The sequence below is a fragment of the Cryptomeria japonica genome, chromosome 11 (genome assembly GCF_030272615.1).
Source record: "Cryptomeria japonica chromosome 11, Sugi_1.0, whole genome shotgun sequence".
NCBI classification, from domain to species: domain Eukaryota; kingdom Viridiplantae; phylum Streptophyta; class Pinopsida; order Cupressales; family Cupressaceae; genus Cryptomeria; species Cryptomeria japonica.
The window spans coordinates 99,224,482-99,248,427 of NC_081415.1; the positions used below are offsets into that span (position 1 = coordinate 99,224,482).

Genomic DNA, 23,946 nt, shown 5'->3' on the forward strand with positions numbered 1-23,946 from the left:
GCATCTTAGAAGCATTGGCCACTTTCTGTCTCCGTGACGGGTTTTTCTCCAGGCCCTCTGATTTATGGCAATTCCCTGCTGCTGATTTTGACTTGAATGACTTAGATCATCTCAATGGTCGTCCAATACCTATCTTATTGTTGTAACCGTTGATTCTCAACTGTACATTTGTGAAAAAGTCTAGACTGACTATTTGTACTTTCTTTTGTTCGCTCAAACAAAAACCCAAATAGACAACCCAATTATTTTGTTAATTCCTCTCTTCTACAAATACCTCTCCCGTCTCAGTAGATCTTGGAGCTTCTGATAGGAAAAAGTATAGTTTTCTTTGCATTAAGGAAGAAAAGCAAAATGGTTGTCAAGCTGCTTGGACCTGCCTATTGCTCCAGCAGCAGAAGGGTGCTTGCATGCCTGATAGAGAAAGATATTGAGTTTGAAATTGTTCCTGTTGATGTACTGAAAGGGGAACATAAAAAACCAGAGTTCCTGGCCTTACAAGTAGGTCCCCTTCCTTATGATACGATTTTTTAAGGCACATGTGGAGTATGTACACATCTATACAATTATTATTAAAATGGTTTGTGTTGTTTGTAATTTGTATTTGTTTCATGCAGCCCTTTGGAAAAGTTACAGTAGTCAAGGATGAAGATCTCACACTGTTTGGTAATTATTAAATAGATTTTCAAATTCTCATGATCTAATGATCTATGAATATAATAGAAGAATTTTAATGAGGGTAAAGATAGTCTATAGGGTTAGTGGTCAGGGTTGTGGCCGAGAACAGTACAGCCCCTAACTCGGGTCCCTGCTTAGGGTTGGATTTGATGCAAGGAAAAAGAAAGATATGAAATTTTTTGCTTTTGGATTCTGAATTTTTTTATTTGTCTTTATGAAAAACATGTATGAAAATGATGATAATTTCAGACTATGGAGGTAGATAGGATGTTTTCTATAAAGTTCCTGATGAACTTTTCTGTTATTTTTGTGGGTTGGAAATTAGTTTTAATGGGGGATATTGTCCTTTTTTGAATTTCAAGTTTTATTAGGAAAGCCCAGAAGAGAAGGAAGACTGATAATCTCCATACAAATTTTGAATATTAACCTCTTAATATAATTTTGAATATTAACCTCTTAATATAAATATCTCTGACTCTGCTGATCGACCAAAAAATAAAAGATAGTCTATAAGACAACAGAGGTGGTTTCATTTATCTGATTTTCAGAAATACTAAATGAGTATTAAAAAGTTCGATGAGGAACTCCGTTAACCGTTTAATAAATAAATCTAATTAGGCTAATTTAAATTATCACTTACCATATGTTATATTCGATTTATATTAAAAAAATTAATGAGCTCTCCTATATACATATAAACCTGATTAGACTGACTTAAATTATCACTTCCCATATTAGATATCGATTGTAGGAATAACCCTGATTTGGGTGATGTGGATTATCACTTTCTGTATGATGTTTTCAAACTAGATATTTATACCTGATTTGGGTAGTGTAGATTTTCAATTTGCATGTAATTGTATTCATTGAATATGTTTAAGCATTTTGTGAGTACTGAGGAATATCGCTTGACATGTTTGTATTCAAAACTTCTGTGGGTGGTGTAGATAATCATCTTCCATCTGATTCAATTTATATATTTAGGCCTGATCTGGGTAGTGCAGATCTTCAATTTGAATGTAATTATATATATTGTATATGTTTAAACATTTTGTGGGTACCGAGGATTATCACTTTTTATGTTTGGATTTCTAACTTATGTGGGTTTATATGTTTATGGTTTATCTTCAAAATTTATAGTAGTGCATCTTCTATGTGATATATTTACTGTATAATGTGGGATTGATTTGGGTAGTGTAGATCTGACTTTCTGTGTGCTTTCTTGAATTGGGTATGTGCAGAGTCAAGGGCTATCATGAGGTACTATTCAGAGAAATATGCAGGACAGGAGACTTGTCTGCTGGGCAAGACTCTGGAGGAGAGAGCATTGGTTGAACAATGGCTTGAAGTTGCAGGTTAAAACTTAATCCTCATGCTAATGCATTACTTTATCAGCTTCTCTACGCTCCAAGGATAAATTTGCCTCAGGACAAAGCAGTTATTGAGAGAAGTGCACAAAAGTTGGGGGAAGTGTTAGATGTGTATGAAGAGAGGCTGTCAAAGAGCAAGTACTTGGCAAGGGGTGTTTATAGCCTTGCTGACCTGTCTCATCTTCCATTTACTGAGTATATAGTGAATGCCACTGATAAGGGATATCTGATCAGGAATAGGAAACATGTGAATGCATGGTGGGAGGATATTTCCTCCAGATCTGCTTGGAAGAAGGTTTTGGCTCTGTGAAACCATGGATTATGTGGCTTATTTTCTTGCAATTGTTCTTACTAGTCTTTATTACTGATTTAACATAAATGAGAACAATAATTGTATCACTGTTTATCAAGAGTTTTAAGAAGCTTAAAGAGGTGAATGATTTCTAATGTGCTATTGTTAAGGCAAAGGAGATCAGGCTGGGTAGCATGAAAATTCTTGCTGCCACATTTTTGATGAATAGGCATTTCCCACATTTCAAGTGCAATGGTTGACAAGAACATCATAGAATCCATGGGGGGATTATTTATCGATGCAGTAGGATTGATTAATAAACATTACTTAAATGCTCTGGCCAACTTACCAGTAATTAGTCAGCAGTTAATTGGAGCAAGTAGTTAGATTAAGAGTATCTAATGGTATTGCCTTGCCCAAAGTAAATTGGAGAGAAAAAAAAAATTGTATAGGACAGTGTACATGCACTCAACTCCACCCTTGAATATTGAATATATGCATATTGATAGTTAAATGGATTTCAATTTCGATTCAAAGTTGACACTATCAAGCATATTTGTCAACATCCTTTTGGAACCAAGTGTTTGTCTAACCTCTATCATGAAATTGGAGCAATTGTTTTTAAACCATCCTAGCATTGGTTGAGCATTTATGATGCATGAGTATATTGGGCTTACGAGAACCAATATCCATAAGTAATTTTTTTTTCTTATTTTTAATTTTTCTCGAACATTTAGAAAGAGAAAATAATGCGAAAAGTGTGGAGTATACATTGATGTGAAAATTCATATAAAGGGTTTGAAAAATCTCATTTTAGATTTTGTAGAGAGATATAAGTGAATGAATGAAAGTTTTAGAAATTTTATTGTAAAGTTTATATATTGTTGTTTGTTATAGTTTTGTGTTTTGAAATATTAATTAGAGTCATAGAATTTTGTGTGTTCATATTGGATTATTGGATTAAGGATATGTGTAACAAAAATTAGTTGTCGGTGTGAAGTTGATGTTGTCATTAATTTGGTTTCTTATTATTGAGTATATCAAGTGAGATCTAAGTTTAACTTCAAGTTCAATTGAGAGGAAATGCGTTTTCTTTTATTTCTTTTTTTCTTTCTTTTCCTTTTGTATTTTGTTATTGGAGGACTTTCGGAGTTTCCCATCTTGACATAATATTAGGATCACTCTTGATCATCAGTATATGTATCTCCTTTTGAGTTCCTAGTGTCTTATCAAATTTTTAGGGTTTGACATATTGACATGCTTGAAAAAGAATCATTGATCTCTAATTCCAAATGTAGGATGTGTCTTGTAATCCCGCCTACTATCGATATTTCATTCAATTCACTGATACGCATTAATGACACATTTTGGAGTGCAACCTCTTTGGAGATTTTTATTATTGTGTGCCTCACCTTTTATCATTCTACCTTTGTGTCTTTGATATCTAATGTGTCCTTGTGATCCATCCTTAGTTGTAAAGTTGTCAATTATGTTGTTGGAGACTACACTAGAAGACATGTTGCTTGCTAGCATCTTGATTGTTTACTATGTTTTGGTGCAATGTTCATGGGTTTCCAACTATTGTTGCTTATTTTTCTATTCATGTCCTTCCCCACACCTTTTCTAGGTAAGGTTTCAACCCTTGCTTATGATTTCATGATCTATCATCTGGTTGGTTTTCTTGGTCATTTCTTTCATTTTTATCGAAAAATATTTGAACTCAACACCATCTAGATGCCTAAAACATGAACTTTTACATTAAACCAAATGCCCTTTAATAGTCATTTTTGTTTAGGTATGTTCCTTCTTTGGATTTAGATTTGGATCCTTTTCCTCATTAGCCGATGGTTATATTATATGAAAACTTGTGACCAGAAAATTGTCTCACATCGGAAAACAATTTTTGCCTTACCAAGAAACCACTTTCAAATAGATGTGACTAAACTGATTCCAAAACGAGGTTATAAAACTTGTGTTATTGATTTTTTCAAAATATTTCAAAAAATCAAAACCGCAGTCAATTTTTCTGATCACGCTAATTCGTGTTATTGACTTTTCATAAACCAGTTTAGCTGCAACCCTTCAAATCAGTCATCGGCTATTTAATAAAAAATGCAGAGATAGTACAAAATCATATCATATAGCTTAAGATGCACGCATTCAGAAACAAATGGCCCATTCTACAAAACGTGTTGGTGAAGATTGTTGTTGGTGGCCACTAAACGCAGAAACTTAAGCTCAGCGGACTAGAACGTAAGGTGAAGGACTGTCAATAATGAATAACAGTAAATATCATTAAATGTTGCCAGTTGTGCTGCACCGCCTTAGTTACACCGCCCTACTGAACCTTTATAGGCAACATGCCAGAAGCCGGACAGAGGGAACGAAGAGCCTAAACAATACGTGGATTGAGTCTCTTAGGAGACATCCGATAAAATTGGAACAATACGTGGACTGCAGATAGATAGCTTGAGAAAATTGCAGTAAGCATTGAAACAAGCTACGGATTGAAAGCTTTCTTCAGAATGCGCAATCACAAGGGAAAACATTTCATTTGCACCGAACTACTCTCGATGACACGGCAATGCAATGGACAGGCTTGTTCCCAGTGCAAGCGTCCCTGTTGATGCAAAAGGGTAAAAGTTCATTAAGGATATAGATTTGACATTCTCGATCTCCCGCCATGGTGAAGGATCGAAAGATACAATAGGTTATTTTTCCTATCATATAAATGAAGAAAAGTTGGGTTTAAGTTTGAGTTAAAGAGTAATTTTTAGGAAGATAGAGATGCAGAAATACATTGCTGGTTGAAATTCATTGACAACCTCGTTGAAACTTTTAATGCCTTTGTCATCAAGTTTCATGGATTTCAATTATCCTCCATGCATTATATTGATCTTTTGATGGCCAAAATTTCATTATAAATCTCTGAGGTTGATTCTCCTAATTGGTGGCATGTTCTTTAACCATGTGATTATATTTTTGGGTCAGAGAATATGGGGCATGTCATATTTTCCACTTACAGAGAGTGTTGGTCATGTTTTACATAATTCCATTACAAATTTATGTAAGGAAAATGAGTCTTACAAAGGGGTTGGGTTTTAAACGAAAAGCTCATTCAAGTCAAGTTGTATTTTTTTTATAATCTTTTTGAACGAATGTAACTCAAATTTTGGAGTTTCTTATCCATGCTTGTAATCGCAATACAAATATTTTTAAGATTCTACTATCTTCTTGTCTTCCAATGTGTCTCCACAATATAATATTCTTTTTTTAATGGTGTTGTTGTGCACCATGCTTTATCTCCTCAGGTGCCTCGATCAATGGTATTTACCAGTAGCCAATAACATCGACAAATGTGAGCAACTGTAGTATATGGCTTTCAATAATGTTTTAACTATATAAGGGTTTTTAGAATATATGAATCACTAGAAAATAACATTGTTAGAAATATATGTTGTGTTGTCATTGATGTCAAACCCGGTGATACGGATTGGTTCAGATAAAGTAAGCTAGTCTACAAAGTAAAGGTGTTGCAGAGTAGTGGTATGTATGTATGTTAGAGAGCAATGATATATATACATGTATGATACAAAACAATGGAAGATAGGTATGTATGTATGAAGATGAAAAACCATGTTGATATGTTAAGTCGTAGATGCATTACAGTTGTTGCAAATGTGTTTTCTAGAAGGTTGTTGCTCTAGAAATGTGTGTTGCCAGTATGTGGATATGTTTTCATGTTGACCTAATTTTGGATTCAACTATGGCAATTGATTTGGTGCTCCAAAAATTGTGCTCCAGAAGTATATTCAGTGATGATGGTGTTCGACAGTGTTTGGAGTGCTCCGCATTCCTCTGCATTTTGGTTTCTAGTGATGATCTTTCAGAAATACGTTGTTCATGACCTTAATTTCTTTATGTCAAGTTGGATCATTTTTTTCAGAAATGTGCTTGCAGAAGTTCAAGGATATGATCATTCTAGGTCTAGCCAACCCTGAATGCTTTTCTATTTTGGTTTTTGCTCTGGTGAGGGTCAGTGCAAGAAGATGAGTCCACTTTTTGGCCAAAAAGTGGAAGTGTTTTCCCTGATTTTCAGATTTTGTCTCATTTGACCTTAAATTTTGAAACACTTAGAGATTGAATCTTGGAAAAAGTCAGGAATATAAAAGATAGCCCTCTGAGTGTAGTTTCTAAATATATAATTTATTTTAATACCCACATAATAAAAAATAACTTTTTAAATGGAGTTCTGAAAACTATGTTTTAAAAATGCCTGTTTCAGGACCATACCATGCATGTGTACGACCCACACTTTTTGACACAATTAAAATTATTTTCTCAAACCATTTTGGGAAATGGTTTGTAACACACTAAAGATTGATGAGCATATTTTTTTGTATTTTTTTTTCTAATATTTTTTTTTTAATTAATTTTTTAATGGCCGTAATTATCTTTTTAAAAATTTGACGTGTACGACCCACATAATTTGATGTAAACTTAACATTTTTTGATTTTTTTTTTTTTTAAATACAAAAGAATTTTGTGTAGATTGATGACATATAATTTTTTTTCCAAAATTCTTTAAAATAAAAAAGTTATTAAATTAACAAAATTAGTTAATATTTCAAATTTATGGACCCGATTTAGTATAAATTAAATGAAAAATAGTTAAAATAATCAATTTTTAAATAAATTTACATATTTAGAATCTAGACAGTATAATCTGAAATGGGTTTTAATTTCGTATAAAAATTCTCTAATTAGAGGCGCGTAAACTATTTCTGAAGTTCATATTTGTGCTTTCATTCATGGAGATTTGAATTTGCAGGTCCATGTCTCAGGTGTGGCCATCCCAGGCCTATCCCGGGCCTAATCCCGAGCCAAGTGGCGGGTTGTGGAATCAACTTCCACAAAACGGGCCCCCGTTTTCAAACAAGGGCGGATTGTGGAAAAAAAGGAAAAATGCCATTTAGAAACGGGGGCCCGCTTTTAAACAAAACGGGGGCCCGTTTTTAGAAACGGGCCCCCGTTTTTTAAAACGGGCCCCCGTTTCTAAAAAATGGGCCCCCGTTTTATAACAAAACGGGGGCCCGTTTTTAAACAAAACGGGCCCCCGTTACCTTTCGGCTCGGGAGCCCGAAGCACAAACGGGCCCCCGTTTTTTGAAAACGGGCCCCCGTTTATAAGAGCGCATTTTCCAATGCACGGACTTCCGCGAATTTGTGACTCATTACCTTGCACTTGCCCGTGAATGTAACATGTGATCTGATCTTTGGAATTCTTGAAAGATATCATGTAGAAGACCAATGAGAAAGTGATCTTGGGGAAAGTATTATTAAGGCTGACTTGGTGCATATATATATATTGGTATAGTGTGGAAGTGAATGAGTGTGTGAGAAATGCAAGTGAGTGAGAGTGTCTGAGTGTTCGTGTACTGAAGGAGAAAGACAGAATTGGCATGACAATGAATTGGTGTAGGCATATTGTGTTAGAGTTGCAGAGACTCTTGATCACATCTCTTGCAAGCAGTTGTTTGGATATCTGAGCTTATCAGGAACTAAACCTATGTATATGTAGATGCAATTTTCTCAGTTCATTTTTGTCTCTATTTCTTGACAATATTCTGGTAGTAAGCTATTGTAATCCGGGTAGTGAGCCCTCTGATAATGAGCCTTGTAATATCATATAACTAATTATATTATCTTGAGAGTTAACCCTCTTCATGGTTTTTCCTATTTGGGTTTTCCATGTATAAAAATCTAGTGTCTCTCTTATGGTTGTGTATATCTCATATTTCAATTATGTTGCATGCATTTCTTTTGGGTTGAGGTTAATTAATAATAAGTTGAGTTATAGAAGTTTAGTTTTTAATTTCCAAAGGGAATATTGATTCACCCCCTCCCCCCCCTCTTAGGCTAAAAAATAAATGGTTGGACCTCTAGGTTCTCAAAGCAAGGAGTTACATTTTCTAGAAGATTCTAAGGTGGTCATTGATGTCAAATAAAATGGTGAACAAAGGTAAGAACAACAGATCCATCTAAACACAAGTTATGAATATGAGTTTACGTTAATCTAAAGTCAAACATGTTTTTAGGGAAGGCAACAGGGCTATCAATTGAATGGCTAATTTCAGTCTAAGGTTTGATGCCTAGACCTTCCTTTCTTTTCCCCAGTGCCGAATTAGTCTTAAAAAATATTCTCTTTGGAAAGGGGACAAATTTACCTAAAAGGATGTCAACTCTTTTATTAATAGTTCTCATGATGATAATAAAAAAAAATATTAGAGGGATAGGGCAAAAAGGTCCTAACTTCTCAAATTTTCAAAGTCAAATTTGGCTGAAGTACTTTTTGATGACGTGGCTTCTTGTTTGAGGGCATCGCTAGATGATAATTATGGTTTTTCTTGGCACAAGATAAGCTAATGCTTAAAAATATACAAATTTTATAAAAAGGTCATCCTATTATAATGCCATCATTGCCATGAGTGACGATAATATTCGTGCATATGACGGTGCCTTGCCTTTGTATTTTTGTAAGGCTAGTTATTTATGGAATGGTCACTTTACATGCGCAAACTGGACTATTGGGGCCAATTTTTTGTCCATCTCAAGCCTTAATTGCACTTGCATTATTTCTTTTCTGGGCTTTATAAATCTTTATGCGCCTAAGTTATTCTCTATTTGCTTGTATTTCTCAGTTGTTGTTATGATTAATATAGCCATGGGGGCTTCTTTGAAAAGGATTACAATGATTTAAGACAAAATTAAGAAGTGTGGTACCTCTTTGATAAGGCGGGGATGACTCCTTAATTTTTAGCCATGAGAGGTTATAATAGTTCCTTGTCAAAAAACTTTTGCAACTCATAGCAAAAGGGGGTTGTTACTACTAGAAGAATAAATTTGATGCAAGAGAATTCCCAGTCGATGCAAGACGGTCGATGAGCAATCTTGCATCAACCAAAAATATTACCTTTCAGTTTTGTTGTTGTCTAGTTCTTTATGCAATTTTTGTGTTCTTACCGGTTGGTACTGGTACAATTGCTTTCTTTTCATGGCAGATCTTATTTTTGGTTTTGAGGTTGGTTCATGTGCTTAATTCTAGATTTTGAGTTCATTGGGGTTCTTTTCCAGTCAATTATCGCTTTCGGATGATTGTTTCTGGATTCCGAGACAATTCTTGTGCTTACCGGTTGGTTTTCCTTCATTACCGATGCGATTCTTGGTGTGTGGATCTATTTTGGGTCTTTTTTGATGTTCTTTGGCGTGTGGCCGACCTTCCTGCTGAATGCACCTCTTGGTTGTTATTTTTCAGGAATATTTATTTAATTCTTAGGGTTGACCTAGTTACGCATTTCATTTTCCTGCATTGGTAAATGTAATCTTATGAGGCTCACCCAGATATGTTCCGGTGGGTATATATATGGAATTATGTAATCATTTGTAGGGACAAAGGAAGTAGAATTGAGACTGAAGATTGAGATTCACATTTAGTGATCTGGTTGATTCTTAGAGTCCCGATTGGATTGTATCTGACTTGAAGCCTACATGTAACTGGTTAACTACTGGATGTTCTTTGATGATTATATGATGATAACCAGATGGTTGCCAAAATTTCTAAAGAAATAATATGATTTGTTTATGTAATCTTGTTATGTTTTCTTGTTGCTTTCCTTGTGTTACTCTTGCTGCATAAGCCGGTTGATTCTCTTTGGGGGTTTTACCAGTTATGGTTGCATCACAATTTCATTGTCACCCTAGAGATCATAGCAAAAGCCACACGTTTGACATGAAGGGGACAAAAAGTAGAAAAGAAGAGCTCAAGGGCCTACAAAGAATTCCTCAAAAACAAATTGAAAAAGGAGAAAGGCCTACAGTGTTGTAGAATGGATATGACCGCTCTATCTTCATGTCTTTGTATGTTATGGTGAGTTTTCACGTTATAATTTTTTTTTACCTTGGAAGGGTGTTATACTACTCTTCATAGCTATCACTTTCCAATTTTGAATCTATGAGAGAAAATTATGCTCAAATACAGAAGATTGAAATACATGTGAAGGCAACCAAACAAACACAATCAGCTCAAACACCTCAAGATAGGGATGTTAGAAAGAAATGAACAAAGCACAATTGACATAAATCAAATAATATGCAAAATCTATTCAACTCCTTGATTTGATTATCCCATGGTCGAATGTGTGCTCATGACATAGATTGTGGTCGATATTGCTCCATGTTGTGTGATTATGCTAATTGGATTCAAGATATGAAGATTGGATGAGGGGATGTGAGGATGGAATTTGGCATTATGAGGCTGTGATTGCAAAAAGATGGATAAAATCCTGCATTATGGCATTATGAGTAGACAAAAGTGGAGAGAATTTGGCATTATGAGGATGCAAATGTGAAAAAGTGGAGTATATGGGATGAGAGGATCTTGATTTGGATCAATAAATTTTTCAACATGCTCTAGAACAAGATCTTGACATGAGGGGATTGGTGTGGATGGTGTGACGAGGGGTGAGTAGGTAGACTGTTCAAATGGAATGGATGGAATGATGGAAGGTTCAATGAATTGGGTAGATGGACCAGATGGAAGGATGACAAATTCTTCAATTGGGATAGATAGAGTGGATGGAAGGATGGTGGATTCATCAAATTGATTTTGAATGATGGTAGGAGTAGGTGATGGGGATTGTGGTTGGATAGTCTCAATGGATGGGAAGTTTTCGGTGGTTGTAGAAGGTGGGAGAGGAATGATAGTTGAGATTGGAGGAGGGAATGGATGGTGGAGGATTGTAGTACGATGAAGTGGATGGTGGTGGATTGAGGTAGGATGGAGTGGAGGAAGGTGGACTAAGGTAGGATGGGGGAAAGTGACTGGCGCCACTCACTAATCGATGAATGTTTTTCACAACAATGGATAAAGGGAGTGCTTGTGGATAACTAAATCCCAGTTGTGAAACAACAAGTTGCAATTTCACTTGATCTTGGTATTGGAGAGCACTAACAACTTGTGGCACTGATTAGACAGGTGGGGGCACATATGATAATGGAATTTTGTAATTCATACCCCTAGTCATAGCTTGTGTGATAGATGATGGTGGATTAGGATTAGATGGAGGAGTGAGATAGGATGGGGGATTAGGATTGGATGAATGATTTGGATTATGGATGTAAGTGGTAGGGTTTCTATGAAAAGATGGAAGTTGAGATAGGACCGTGGGGGAAGATAGAGGTATGGATGTTGCATATGAGGGATACATGGAGGTGATATATGAGGGAGGGTAAAAGTACAAAGCTGTGTCACACTTTTATAAAGGAAATGGTCAATGTTGATTCAAAATTTTAAATTAAATTAATAGAAAGTGAAATATATGTTTGAATTTTGAAATGATGTAAACTAATAAAATTTATATTCTTATGTCTATTTTATGTTTGTAATTTTAATAAAAAATTTAAAAATTATTTGAATATAGTTTTTAATAAAGTAAACATTATAATTTAGTTGCTGAAAAAATGTTGAAATTAAAGTTACACAAGCCACCACACTTTATTTAGTAAATTTTACATTTTTTCCTTGATTTTTTCTTTTTATATTTATAACTTGAAACTTTTGTGCATGGATATATTTTTTACTATTTTTTATAAATATATATTTTTCAATAAATTTGAAAAGTTGCGTGTGCTGAAATATAACTCTTTCCAATTCCCACCACCTTTTTTCTTAATTATTTATCCAAATTAGAAAAGAATTATATCATCTTGACATAGATTCTTTTCGCTACTACATCATATTTTTTTCAATTTTTTTTAATAAATATTAGTATTTTTCCTTGACAAGATAATCAACCTTGTATTTTAGTGTTGATGACCTACTTTCAATAAACATTAAATATAAAATATAAAAATTAACTAAAATATTAAAAATTTTCACTTATAGATCTATAAAAGGGTATTTTTACATTTCAAAATTTTTTTTTTATAAGAGTAGGAGTTGTTGAAACATCGAGTTTTATTTTCTTTTGTAATTAGACCAAAAGTAGTATAGAATATACATTTAGTAGACACTTCCAATTGGAAAAGTTGTGGCCCATATATAACTTAGCTATAATGAATCTATATAGACCATATGTTTTACTAAAATTATACTAAAATTAATTTTTAGTTAAAATTACTTAAATTCACTTGTGCTGATAAGTTAGCCTGAAACGTGACATGGTTTTGTGCTTTTACCTGGGAGCTGTAGGTGGAAGACTTGATGGATTTCCCTTGTCAAGGGTGTGATAAGGATTACGAGTAGATGCACATGGAAAAATGGTAGGGTAGCTAGGATGAAAAAGGGAATAAATTAATTTGATTAATTAATTCATGGATTGGAAAGGGAGAATTTACTTAATTCAAGGCATTGGAAAGGGGGGAACTAATTAATTATATTAATTAATTCAAGGGTTTGGAAGGGGAGAATTAATTAATTAGATTAATTAACTCAAGGGATGGGCTTAATTAATTTAGACATTTAATTAATTAAATGAATAAAGGAAATAAATTTGACAAAATTGATTAGCCAAATTTAAGTGTCTATAGAATCATATCTAAACCAAGGGATGAACTCTTGGTTGCAAGGTTAGATTGAATCAATGAACAAAAGACATAAAACAACCAAATAACGAAATATGAAACAACCTTTATACCTTGCCAAGAGAGTTCTCTTGTTCCTCCGATTCAGACTCTTGTTGAAGCCAAGAACGTGCCTAGCTTGATATGATCGGTCCAATAGAAATGATGTGGTTGGCTCTCCAATATTGTGCACAAATGATAAAGGATGGATGGATGAGGAAGGATGGATTGATGATCAAAGGATGAAATACTAAGTATGGATGAATGCAAATTTTGGTATAGTAAGGGTATGAGGATAATTTTTTGGGCACAAAATAGCAACATGGATTTACTAAACTTGGAGATGAGATGTAAGGGGATGTAGTCCTCAATTTATAGGATGAGAGGAAGAGAAATGGAGGGTTAGGATTGACCCAAGATGGAGGGTCAAGATTTTTTGTGAGCTCACACAAGGCCTAAGAAGAGATGACAAGACAAGTGTGGAGACCAAGAGATATGCCTTAAAGGCATTTCTTATCTCCACACTCTTCAAGGCTCATTGGGAAGACTTACCAATGTGCATAGGGAAGAACAAGGAATAAAATATTCTTTGAGGGATGGGGATGAAGAATTAAAAATTCTTCAAAAAGGATGTTCATGGGGATTGGAGGAATAAGGAGGAATTAAAAATTCCTTAGAGGATGGGATGCCTAGAGGAATGTGAGATTTTAAAAATCTCACATTCACCTAGGAAAAGAGCATTTAAGGAAGGTGGTTAGGTGGAAGGGACAAGGAGTTGAATTTGTGGCTAATCATGATGATTAGCCACTAGAAACTCATTAGGAGAGGGATTAGAAGAATGATTAGGTGGGATTAGGGTAGATAAGATTTGTAGGAGGATTTGACTAGGAGAGAGAATGAGTGGAGGGAATTAAAAATCAGAAGAATAATATTAAGTGAGTTTAGGGAACTTCTAGAAGAAATCATTAGGTTAATGATGGATTAGAAAAAATGTGATTTGTAGGAATCACCTAAATTAATTAATTAATTAAAAGGATGAATTTGAGGAGACTTAATATTAGGGTTTTTTATAAGAATAAAGGTGGATTGATTTAAATAAATCAATCAATAGACTATAGTGACAACATTAATTATATTTAATTAATATTGAGGAGAAATAAGAATTGGCACAATTAATAAATTAATTATGTCAAGAACTTTAAAATAATTAAAATAATTATTTTTAAGTGTCTATAATATCTGTCATGGTGAAAAAATTGACTTCTTGTTTTATCTATTTTCATCCTTGTTTGCTAGTATTAGTAATGAGGCCTTTCCTTCCTTGCATCAAGGGTTAATTTATGCACTCTATCACTTTTCTTTTGACAACTCGCCTCACCACAACCACTTTATAACCTATGATAGAAACCATCGTGATAATCTAGAAGTCCCTTGCAATTTTGTGCAAATTGAATTGATTGAATCCAAACCATTGCCTTATGAGAGGAGTAATCCTACCTCTAATACTAAAGGTAAAAAGCCTAAAAATTCCCAGGATATCAATGAAGTTTTGGAGGTTGTGCTCCTTAGAACTACCCCTGATGAATAGAAAGCTTCTACTCCAAAGACCAACCCTTTGAAGGCTAGAAAAATTGATAAAGGGCCTTTGGACAAAAGCATCACTTTTGACCTAGATGAGCTGACCTTGGGATGATGAGGAAAAGGCCAAACAAAAAGTTGAAAAATAGGAAATAAGTCTGGGGGAGCAATTCTTTGCATGTCTAATTGCTAAAGATAACAAAAGTAGAAATGCCACTAAGGAAGCCCTAGCTTCTAAGGATGATTACACTCTAGAGGAGAAAGTACACTAGATTCTTCAAAGGATTCTAAAGATGAGGATTTTCAGGCCAAATATGAGGAGTTGGAGAATGAGAGAGAAGAAAATTTAGAATCCATTAATGAACCTAAGGACAGAGGTGAAAGGCTACTACAAAGAACCCCTTCCCTAGTCTATAATGGTGAGGATGTTATATAGCTAAATCCTCAAGCTCATCCTTCTGTGGAGAATGGGGATAAAATTATTGATATGAAGGGAGGTGTAGGTTTACAAGTTTGTGTTATGAACCTAGAAAACAATGTAGAGAAACTTTCAGAAAAGAGAAAATGGAGATGGATAGAGCTATTAGTTCTCTCTATGTCATTACAAATGGGATTATGAGGAAATTTTCTATGGGATTTGTCTTAGGGAAAAGAAAGCTTAGGAAGAAAACCAAGAAATAGTAGGCTATTGGTCATCCTCAGGATGAGGAGTAGATAGACAAGGATCTGGATCAGAATTCTTGGCAGGACCAAATGAGGAGGCTCACAATGAACTAGGAGATTATTCATAGAAAATAATGTAGAGGTTCATGATAGGATTCTAGGTGTTGTGCCTTTTTGTTACTTTCTTTAAGCTTATTGGTTTAAACGGTTCTAGTAGGATTAGTAGCTAGTTATGGCTCAGGTTATACAGTTATAGCGTTTCAAAGTTTACTTATTTGTTTAGTATATTTAACGAGGCCTTTGTGCCGACTAAAATTTTTATTAGTCTTGACAATGATACTAGTAGTAGTGCTTACTTAGGATTTGAGCTTTATGATATAGTGATTGTTTATGGTAATATGTTGTTTTCTTGGGTAGATAGCCTATTTTGGGAGGGTTGGGTTCTTGGTTTAAGAGTTTTTGATTACTTGTTGGGTGGTTAACTTCATGGTGTTTGTTGGGCTTATGGTTGTGCGATGTCAATTACTATTTTGTTGATGCTTTGTTTTGTTGCTTGATATTTTATATTTGTGAGGGATTAGGGCCCCTTTCCCTACTTAAGTAATAAAAAACAAACAACTGCATTAATGCACATTATGGGTTCAAATTGTAGAGTTTTCTTACAGAGTTATTTTTTTCTATACCAAGTTAAGTCCATGCGGTTAGAGCATTGTAATTTTGGAATCTATAATACCATTTTTTTGAAGGAATTGGAAGTTTTTTTTTTTTTTTTTCCTTCATACATTTTTCATGTTAATATTTGATCTTGTGTTATGTGTGAGTGTGGGTGGAATAGCCCTTCATTAAGTTGTGACTATCAAAAATCAAAGTGATGATATACATTTTGGTTTTAAATAATTTAATATTTCATTAGAACTATTATCATTGGTGTAATATTTATCTAAGGTATAACTATCATACTAGGTGTTAACCTATGTCGACATCCTTGTTCATGTATCAACAACTAAATATTCCACGCATCCCAAATGGACACACTCATATTCTTACAAGCTTTGAGTGTCATATGTACACAATGGACTTTTTTCATCAATCCTATTTTATAGAGGATTTAATATCTTCCACAAGATCATTTTTCTACCTAATATGAGAGCATGAGCCTTTAGGTTGAAACCTCAACCTAAGGCTAAGGAGCACCCATTTCACCAAAGTCACCCAAGACATGATCTTGACCTCATCTCATAAGGCATTGAGGCCTTGCACTCACCAAGATTTGATCATTAGTGGATTCATTCAAAACCATTTAAATTCACCAACAAACTGAGGGTCAATTGATTTCTCACCATTTATTAAGTAGAAGACTTAAAACATGAATCCTACACTACATAAAATAGAATCAAATGGCCTACACATAATGAATGTGCATCCAAAGATAGAGTTGAGGACATAAAATCAATCACTCTTTATTCATAAGAGAGAGAAGAGAGGATATAAGGGAAAAGGGAGGGAGAGATGAAGAGATTGGTACAAAGGGGTAGACAAACATACTCAACTTTGTATGTTTGTCTATGTCTTTGCACCTCTCTCTTCATCTCTCCCTCCCTTTGCCCTTATATCTTCTCTTCTCTCTTTTATATATATATATATATATATATATATATATATATATAATAACTCTTTATTTATTGTATATGCATTCCAAGGATTTCACATTTAGCATATTAAATTGAAAACATTAAAAGTGGATGCATAGTCGCTCCATTCATCTATCACTTTTCATCAAGGAATTGGTTACACACAACACTATTTTTTATATAGCCTACCAATCAATCTAATGTATTGTATGAATATATATAAAAAGTAGAAAAATGTTTTTTGCTAATTGACCACCTCTTTGACATACCTATTACATAGCAAAATGTGATTGCTAATCATATTCTTTTATAATAAAAGTCAAAAATCTTAAAAAAGTGATATCAAAACAAACATTTTTTTTTGAAAGAGAAGAAAATAATAGAATTATTACTATGGTTTATACACATAACAGCAACATTATACCATGATTTTATACTGGCTAATGTCCTGTCTTCTAGAAACATAAATTATCCTTTTTCAGCATTGATTAAATTTATTTACATTTTTAAAACATAACGTACATTGCTGCTATTGCCAAACTAAGATTAACAAATGTCTCGTAGATTCAGTTGTACTTCAAAAATATTTTGCATTGTTTATTTTTACGTCCACTAATTTTAACTCTTAAGCGAACGTTCAATTAGTAAGCGAACGTTCAAACTTAAATCATTGACCACTAGTTAAGTAGATATTTCCAAATGTAGTAGGTAGCCACATAAAATAACTGGTAGATGAAAGACCGGCTGCTCAATCTAATTCGCAAGAAAAATGTTTATCATGTGTGATTTTAAATCTTGATGAAGAAAACTATAAAAATTGTATTTTTTATATAAATAATTGTTAATTGATGACTAATTTGATTCATGATAAATTGACAAATAAAAATTGATTGATGTAAATAGTTGTAAACAATTTTTGTCGTGCAAACTAAGCAAGAACCTTAAATCACTCAAATGCACACAGGTCTTAAATTATAGATCTCAATGATCACTAAAATGGTATCTAAAATGTATTATTTTATTTTATTTTAAAATTTATTTATTTATTATATATATAAATACATAAGATTTATGTGATTTTAATTTGAAAATATTATAATTATTATTATTTTGATGTGCAAATAATTTTTGTGAACACACTGAAAAATCATTACATTCCACTCTTTATTATCATTGTAGAATGCCTCCCAATATTAATTAATAATTGATTTTTTTTTTTAAATTCATATTTACATGGACACAAAAATCATATTGATCAGCTCATGTTTTTCTTTCTTTCAATCACTTTCTTATATCAATATCAGCTCACCATATAATAGAAATAAAAAAATATATGAACTAACTCATTTTCTTTTAACTTTAACTATGAAAAATATATACAATTAAAATCAAAAGTAATTATACTAATATAGTAATTATACAAATACTTCATAAACATGAAAAAATTAATATCTAGCTTTTTTGTTTTACTCATATCAAATCAAACAAAAACCTAATTAAATGACCCAATTCTTTTGTTAGCTCCCCTCTTCTATAAATTCCCCCATCACAACTCTCTCAAATGCACAGCAGCTCTTGTAGCTTCTGATAGGTAAAAGGATAGTTTTCTTTTACATTAATGAAAGAAAAGCAAAATGGTTGTCAAGCTGCTTGGACCTGCCTATGCCTCCTGCTGCAAAAGGGTGCTCGCATGCCTGATAGAAAAAGATATTGAGTTCGAAATTGTGCCTATTGATATAGATAATGGGGAGCATAAAAAACCAGAGTTCCTGGCCTTACAAGTAGGGGACCTTCCTTATAATATAATTTTTTCTGTTGGTTTTACAAGTAGGGGACCTTCCTTATAATATAATTTTTTCTGTTGGTTTTAGAATAGTCTATTTATGGGGTTGAGTTGTTAGTAACTTGTATTTGTATGATGTTTTATGCAGCCATTTGGAAAAGTTCCAGTAGTCCAGGATGGAAGTCTCACCCTGTTTGGTAATCATGTTAATTGTATATATGTTTATGGGTAGTCTACAATATTGCTTTCGATATGATATATTTATTTTTGATAGACTGATTAGATAGATTATCCTCTTTCATGTGATATGTTTGTATTCAAAATTTATGTGGGTAGCTTGCATAAATTCCTGTGATACGCTTATTGTATATCCTTAAAATCTACTGGTTAGTGCATCTACCATTGATATAATGTGATTTGGGTAGTGTATATCTGAGTTTCTATGAATTGGGTATGTGTAGAATCAAGGGCTATCATAAGGTACTATGCAGAGAAATATGCATCACAGGGGACTTGTCTGCTGGGCAAGACTTTGGAGGAGAGAGCATTAGTTGAACAATGGCTTGAAGTTGAAGGACAGAACTTTAATCCTCATGCTTATGCATTACTTTATCAACTGCTCTTTGGCCCAAGGAAGAATAAGCCTCAGGACAAGGCATTGATTGAGAGCAGTGCTCAAAAGTTGGGGGAAGTGTTAGATGTGTATGAAGAGAGGCTGTCAAAGAGCAAGTACTTGGCAGGGGATTTTTTCAGCCTTGCTGATCTGACCCATCTTCCATATATTGAGTATATAGTGAATGTTGTTGGTAAGGGACATCTGATTAGGAATAGGAAACATGTGAATTCGTGGTGGGAGAATATTTCCTCTAGACCTGTGTGGAAGAGGGTTTTGGCTTTGGCTATGTGAAATCCGGGATCTAGTAGCATGTTAAGCTTTATATGTAATAAAGCATGGAAGATCTATTGGAGTATTGAGGTTTACTTTTTATAAAGCATGGAAGATTTCCTAGAATATTAAGATTTAAAGTTCTTAAGTAATAAAGTTTGGAATAATATTTTGACCTTTTGTGAAATCTTGGATCTCTTAAAATATTAAGATTTATATGTAATAAAGTCATGTTAATAACCTGTAGTATATAGTAATATTATTATTATGTGAGGATAGTGATAATGTGATGAACTTTGCTTTGACCAACAAATGTGGTAATGTGAGTTTGGTAGAGGTCAGAATCTGGTGTGCATTTTGGTGTTGCTTCTTCCTGCACTGCCACGAGGAGAAACCGCCAACGGTACAGATAAATAGAGAATTGCTGTTGGGTTCTTCAGGTATTAAACTCCTTGCCCTATGAACATTTTTCTCCTGCATTGAGAGTTTTGATTCTGATATGTCTTTAGTTTCCTCACTTTATCACCTCTGAATTCAGAAAATTGTTCTCTTTTCGATTCAAATACACTGACAGTGGTATCTTGACTACATACGGCAACATAAGGACTTCAGTAGAGTCTGAGGTATGTTTGTTTATACTATTTAGATCTACATAGTATAGCAAGTTCTCTACCCCAGGATACTAAATGAACATGGCATGTAATGACCAATTATCCCTGACATCTAATTTCATTTTCTTCTTTTCAGTCAAGCTCAAATATGCATCACTCAGTACATTAGCACTTGTCATCTGTGGAAAAGCTCTTTAATTTTAGCTATGCTTTGCTCTTGAACTCTTATCTAAGTATTATGCTTCATCATTTGTTAGCATGTATCCTGCCCGATTCACATGAGTTACACATTTTATGAAAACTGATTAACATTTGGTTTTACGATTAAGAATGATACAATTTTTTTGTGATGGAGTACTTATAGATTTGGAGCAGTCAATGATATTATTTTTAGTTGATAATATTTCCTTATTTGAAATAGTTTGACATGAGTAACACATTATATGAAATGATTAAGATTTGCTTTAGGGATTAAGAATGATACAGATATTTGGATCAATCAAAAGTCATTATATAGAATCATCACAAGCACTGTACTGATCATCATGAGCTATTCACGTCTTTGCTCTATTAAGTCCCTGTTATGGTGATAACTATTAAGAAACAATGCTACCATGAATAAAGATGAACAAAAAGACGTAGTGAACAATGTATGAGTATCCTGACACATAAATTTTCTTTGAATCTAATCACATATATTAATTTACATTGCTATTGAGTCGATTAATGTTAGTATAGCCATTAATGTGGTAACTTTGATAAATACTTTCACATAATAGATTTCAATCCAGTATCATTACAAAAGTGTGCAGACTGAAAAACTTTTTATTGTTGCCATTTTCACTATAAGATTATTCTGCGTCCATATCCAGATTTATTAGATTTAAAATTTATTAGATCACATCTTTGCTGTATTAACTGTGTCATTTAGGAACTAAAATCAAATTTTTATAAACATGTAACGAAACTTTTTTGTCGAAAATAACAATCGTATTCTCATTCATTCTGAACATGAGATACCTATCGGCTCACCATTACACAGCAAAGGCGTGCACCTGCTAGTAAATATTAAGAAATTTACATAAGGTTTTTCAAAGACATCCAGCCATAGAAAAGTTCCCATGCCAATAAGAGAAAAAGTCCATTGCCATACAAAATAGTTAATCATCTAAAAGACCCCGAAAGTAAGATTTGTGCTTGACTAACAACTGATAAAAAAGCCAAAACCATCGTGATCTTCCTAAGATATGGAAGCATGCAGAAATCAATCATCACTCCAACACAAAATCACAAACGAAATGTGCACTGAAGGCATCAGCCGAGAGACGAGCACACAGAAAAACTCTCCAGGAGGATCCAAATCAAGAAGTGAAGCCAAAAGCCGCTAAGAAATGTCTATGCTGATGTGGTATCGATTCACAAACTTTAGAAAGTCACAACCCAGAATCATTCGAATTACCTCCATGGTCAAAACACCAAGCGCCTTGCATACCATTTGAAGTCTCTGGTCTAAAATGTAGCCCAAGAAAGCCATTTGTTTCTTCTCGTAGTGGAGCCGAATTGGGGTTTCCATGTTGAAAATGTGGTGCTAAAAGAGGAAAGACTACCTTCTAGCTGATGATGAGTCCCTGCCTTTCCCACACGCAGCCAGATTGGATGAGTAAAGGATTTCATTAATTATGGTGTTCGATCATGTCAGCCTTAAACCCCACACACTAAGCAATATATTAAGTTGTAATTCTGAGCGAAAAACACTTTTAAGCTTAGAAGTCAAAGCTTCGTGTGTGTGATTCAAGTCGTCTGGTCTGATTGATGGTAGAATATTGTCATGCCATCATTTCTAAAAATCAAAGTTGGGCCATATAACCCTGTATTTATGCCAAAATAAGTTGAAAAGGCATTCACATTGTCTAAATCCACCTTGCTTGTCAAAGTATAAATTATGAAATGCTCTCAATGGGATAGCCCGTACTCAAGGGTTCATTCAGGCATTTAAAACCTCCTCCAAAACCACACTAGTGAAGATTTTGTTAGTCGCATTTGCCGCATCACTACCCAAATTGTTCCTTCTAAATCATCTTCTTTGTATATATGAATAAAAGTGACAACATCAAATTTACTTATCAAATCCATTTTTTTCTCTAAAAGAATTAGTAATTTCCACTTTGGTGTGGAGCTTGTACACAATGTATTGATAACTGATACACAGTGTCTTTCAATCTCTAACTCTCAGGATCCTAACTCTTTGCTTAAAATTAGCATGTGAATAAGAGGAATGAATTCAACTTCATTGCTAGTTCCATTTGAAAGTGGATTTGAGGAACTTTTAATAACAAGGCCTTACTAGTTTCTAATAATGCAACCTGCCCCTGACATACCAAGATTACCCCTCAAGGAGCCATCAAAGTTCAATGCAATCTTTCCATGTTGAGGGGGAGACCATAATACTTGCTTTCTAGCTTATTTGGTTAAAGGGCCTCCCAATCCAACCCAAGTTAGAACCTAGAGCCCTTGCCAATTTATTCTCATTTTGGCATCCCAATCCAAGAAAGAGACATTCTTATGATTGGAATGCATGAGCCTTTTGTTCGCTAATTCCACAATGGAAGCTCCTATTTTGTCTCATAATGATACTAAGTTCATCTCTTTGCCCTTAAAAAATATTTTGTTTCTTTCTTTTCAAAGATCCCATAGAAGGATGTAGGGACCAGCCAACCAAATGAATTTAAATGCAACAAATTTATTAATGATTGGCCAAGATTGGAATAGATTGATAATTTTATTAGGTAAGGCACCAACCTAACCTAGTTTTGTGCATAGCCAATGAAAGAATTTTTGAGTGAATGGACACTCCAAAACCATGTGATCAACTATCTCTGCCCAAGTTCTGCAAAAAATACCTTGATGGACTTTGAAAACCCAACCTTTGAAACTTGTCTATTGTCAATATCTTATGTTAAGCATTGTCCTCTAAAATATTCTAGCCTTCAAGAGGCAAAACTTAGTTGAGCACAATTGCAAAGGCAAATTTGAGTTAGTCTTCTCTTGCGTCAGTGACAAACAAAGATAACCATCCTTGGCATTGTACTCACCCCATCTTGGTGGCACTGCAAATAGGAGTATCATCTCCATGTCCAAAAACTAAAATTCTATTTGCAAGGGATAAAGATAGGAGGTCAATTTCCTTTGCAGGGAGATCTAGATAGGTGAAGTCTTTCAATTTTCAACCCAAAGTTTGATCCTCCTTCCCGAAAAGATCGCAATCCCTTACATGGTTACCCATAAACATTTTAGAGTGTCTATAGTTTGAGCCATGTTCATCTGATTATCCAAACTCAGTAGTCCCACTCACAAATATTTTCAAAATAATGCCTTTTGACCATCATGAATGATGCATGTGAGGTAGTCAATAATAACTGACTTGTATGATTGCATAAAGTTTCACACCCTAGATGCTTTGGGAGAATTAGAAATTGTTAAAATGTCCCTAGGGTATCCTCATCAAGATATTTTTTGTATAAAACACTTGCCCATTTCTTTTGGGGTTCTTTGAACATGTTCTATGCCAACTTTGATCCCAATGCATTGTTATGCAGGATTCAATTTTTGATCCTAAGAACCCCATTGTCCTTTGACTTCCAAATTCTATCCCAAGATATAAGAGTTATTTTGGCCTTGTCTTATGATCACTGCCAACAAAAATTCCTCATGTGTTGATATAGGATATGGTTAATACCAGTTGGTAGTGCCAAACATGACAGTAGGTAAATAGGGATGGCAAAAAGAACCACTTTGATCATTGTGATTTTTCCCACCCAAGAGAGCCATTTCTCCTTCC

The 23,946-nt window shown here is 34.0% G+C and overlaps 1 protein-coding gene and 1 pseudogene across 1 annotated transcript; both read left to right on the forward strand.

Moving 5' to 3' along the window:
- Nucleotides 1-351: 351 nt before the first annotated feature.
- On the forward strand, nt 352-2,444 carry LOC131041341 (glutathione S-transferase F10-like; annotated as a pseudogene).
- A 15,930-nt stretch (nt 2,445-18,374) lies between these two features.
- LOC131041306 (glutathione S-transferase F10) lies at nt 18,375-19,677 on the forward strand. Its single transcript, XM_057974345.1, has 3 exons — nt 18,375-18,609; nt 18,760-18,808; nt 19,073-19,677. Exons 1-3 carry the CDS (start codon nt 18,463-18,465, stop codon nt 19,516-19,518), a joined length of 642 nt encoding a protein of 213 aa, XP_057830328.1. The 5' UTR covers nt 18,375-18,462; the 3' UTR covers nt 19,519-19,677.
- Nucleotides 19,678-23,946: the final 4,269 nt, after the last annotated feature.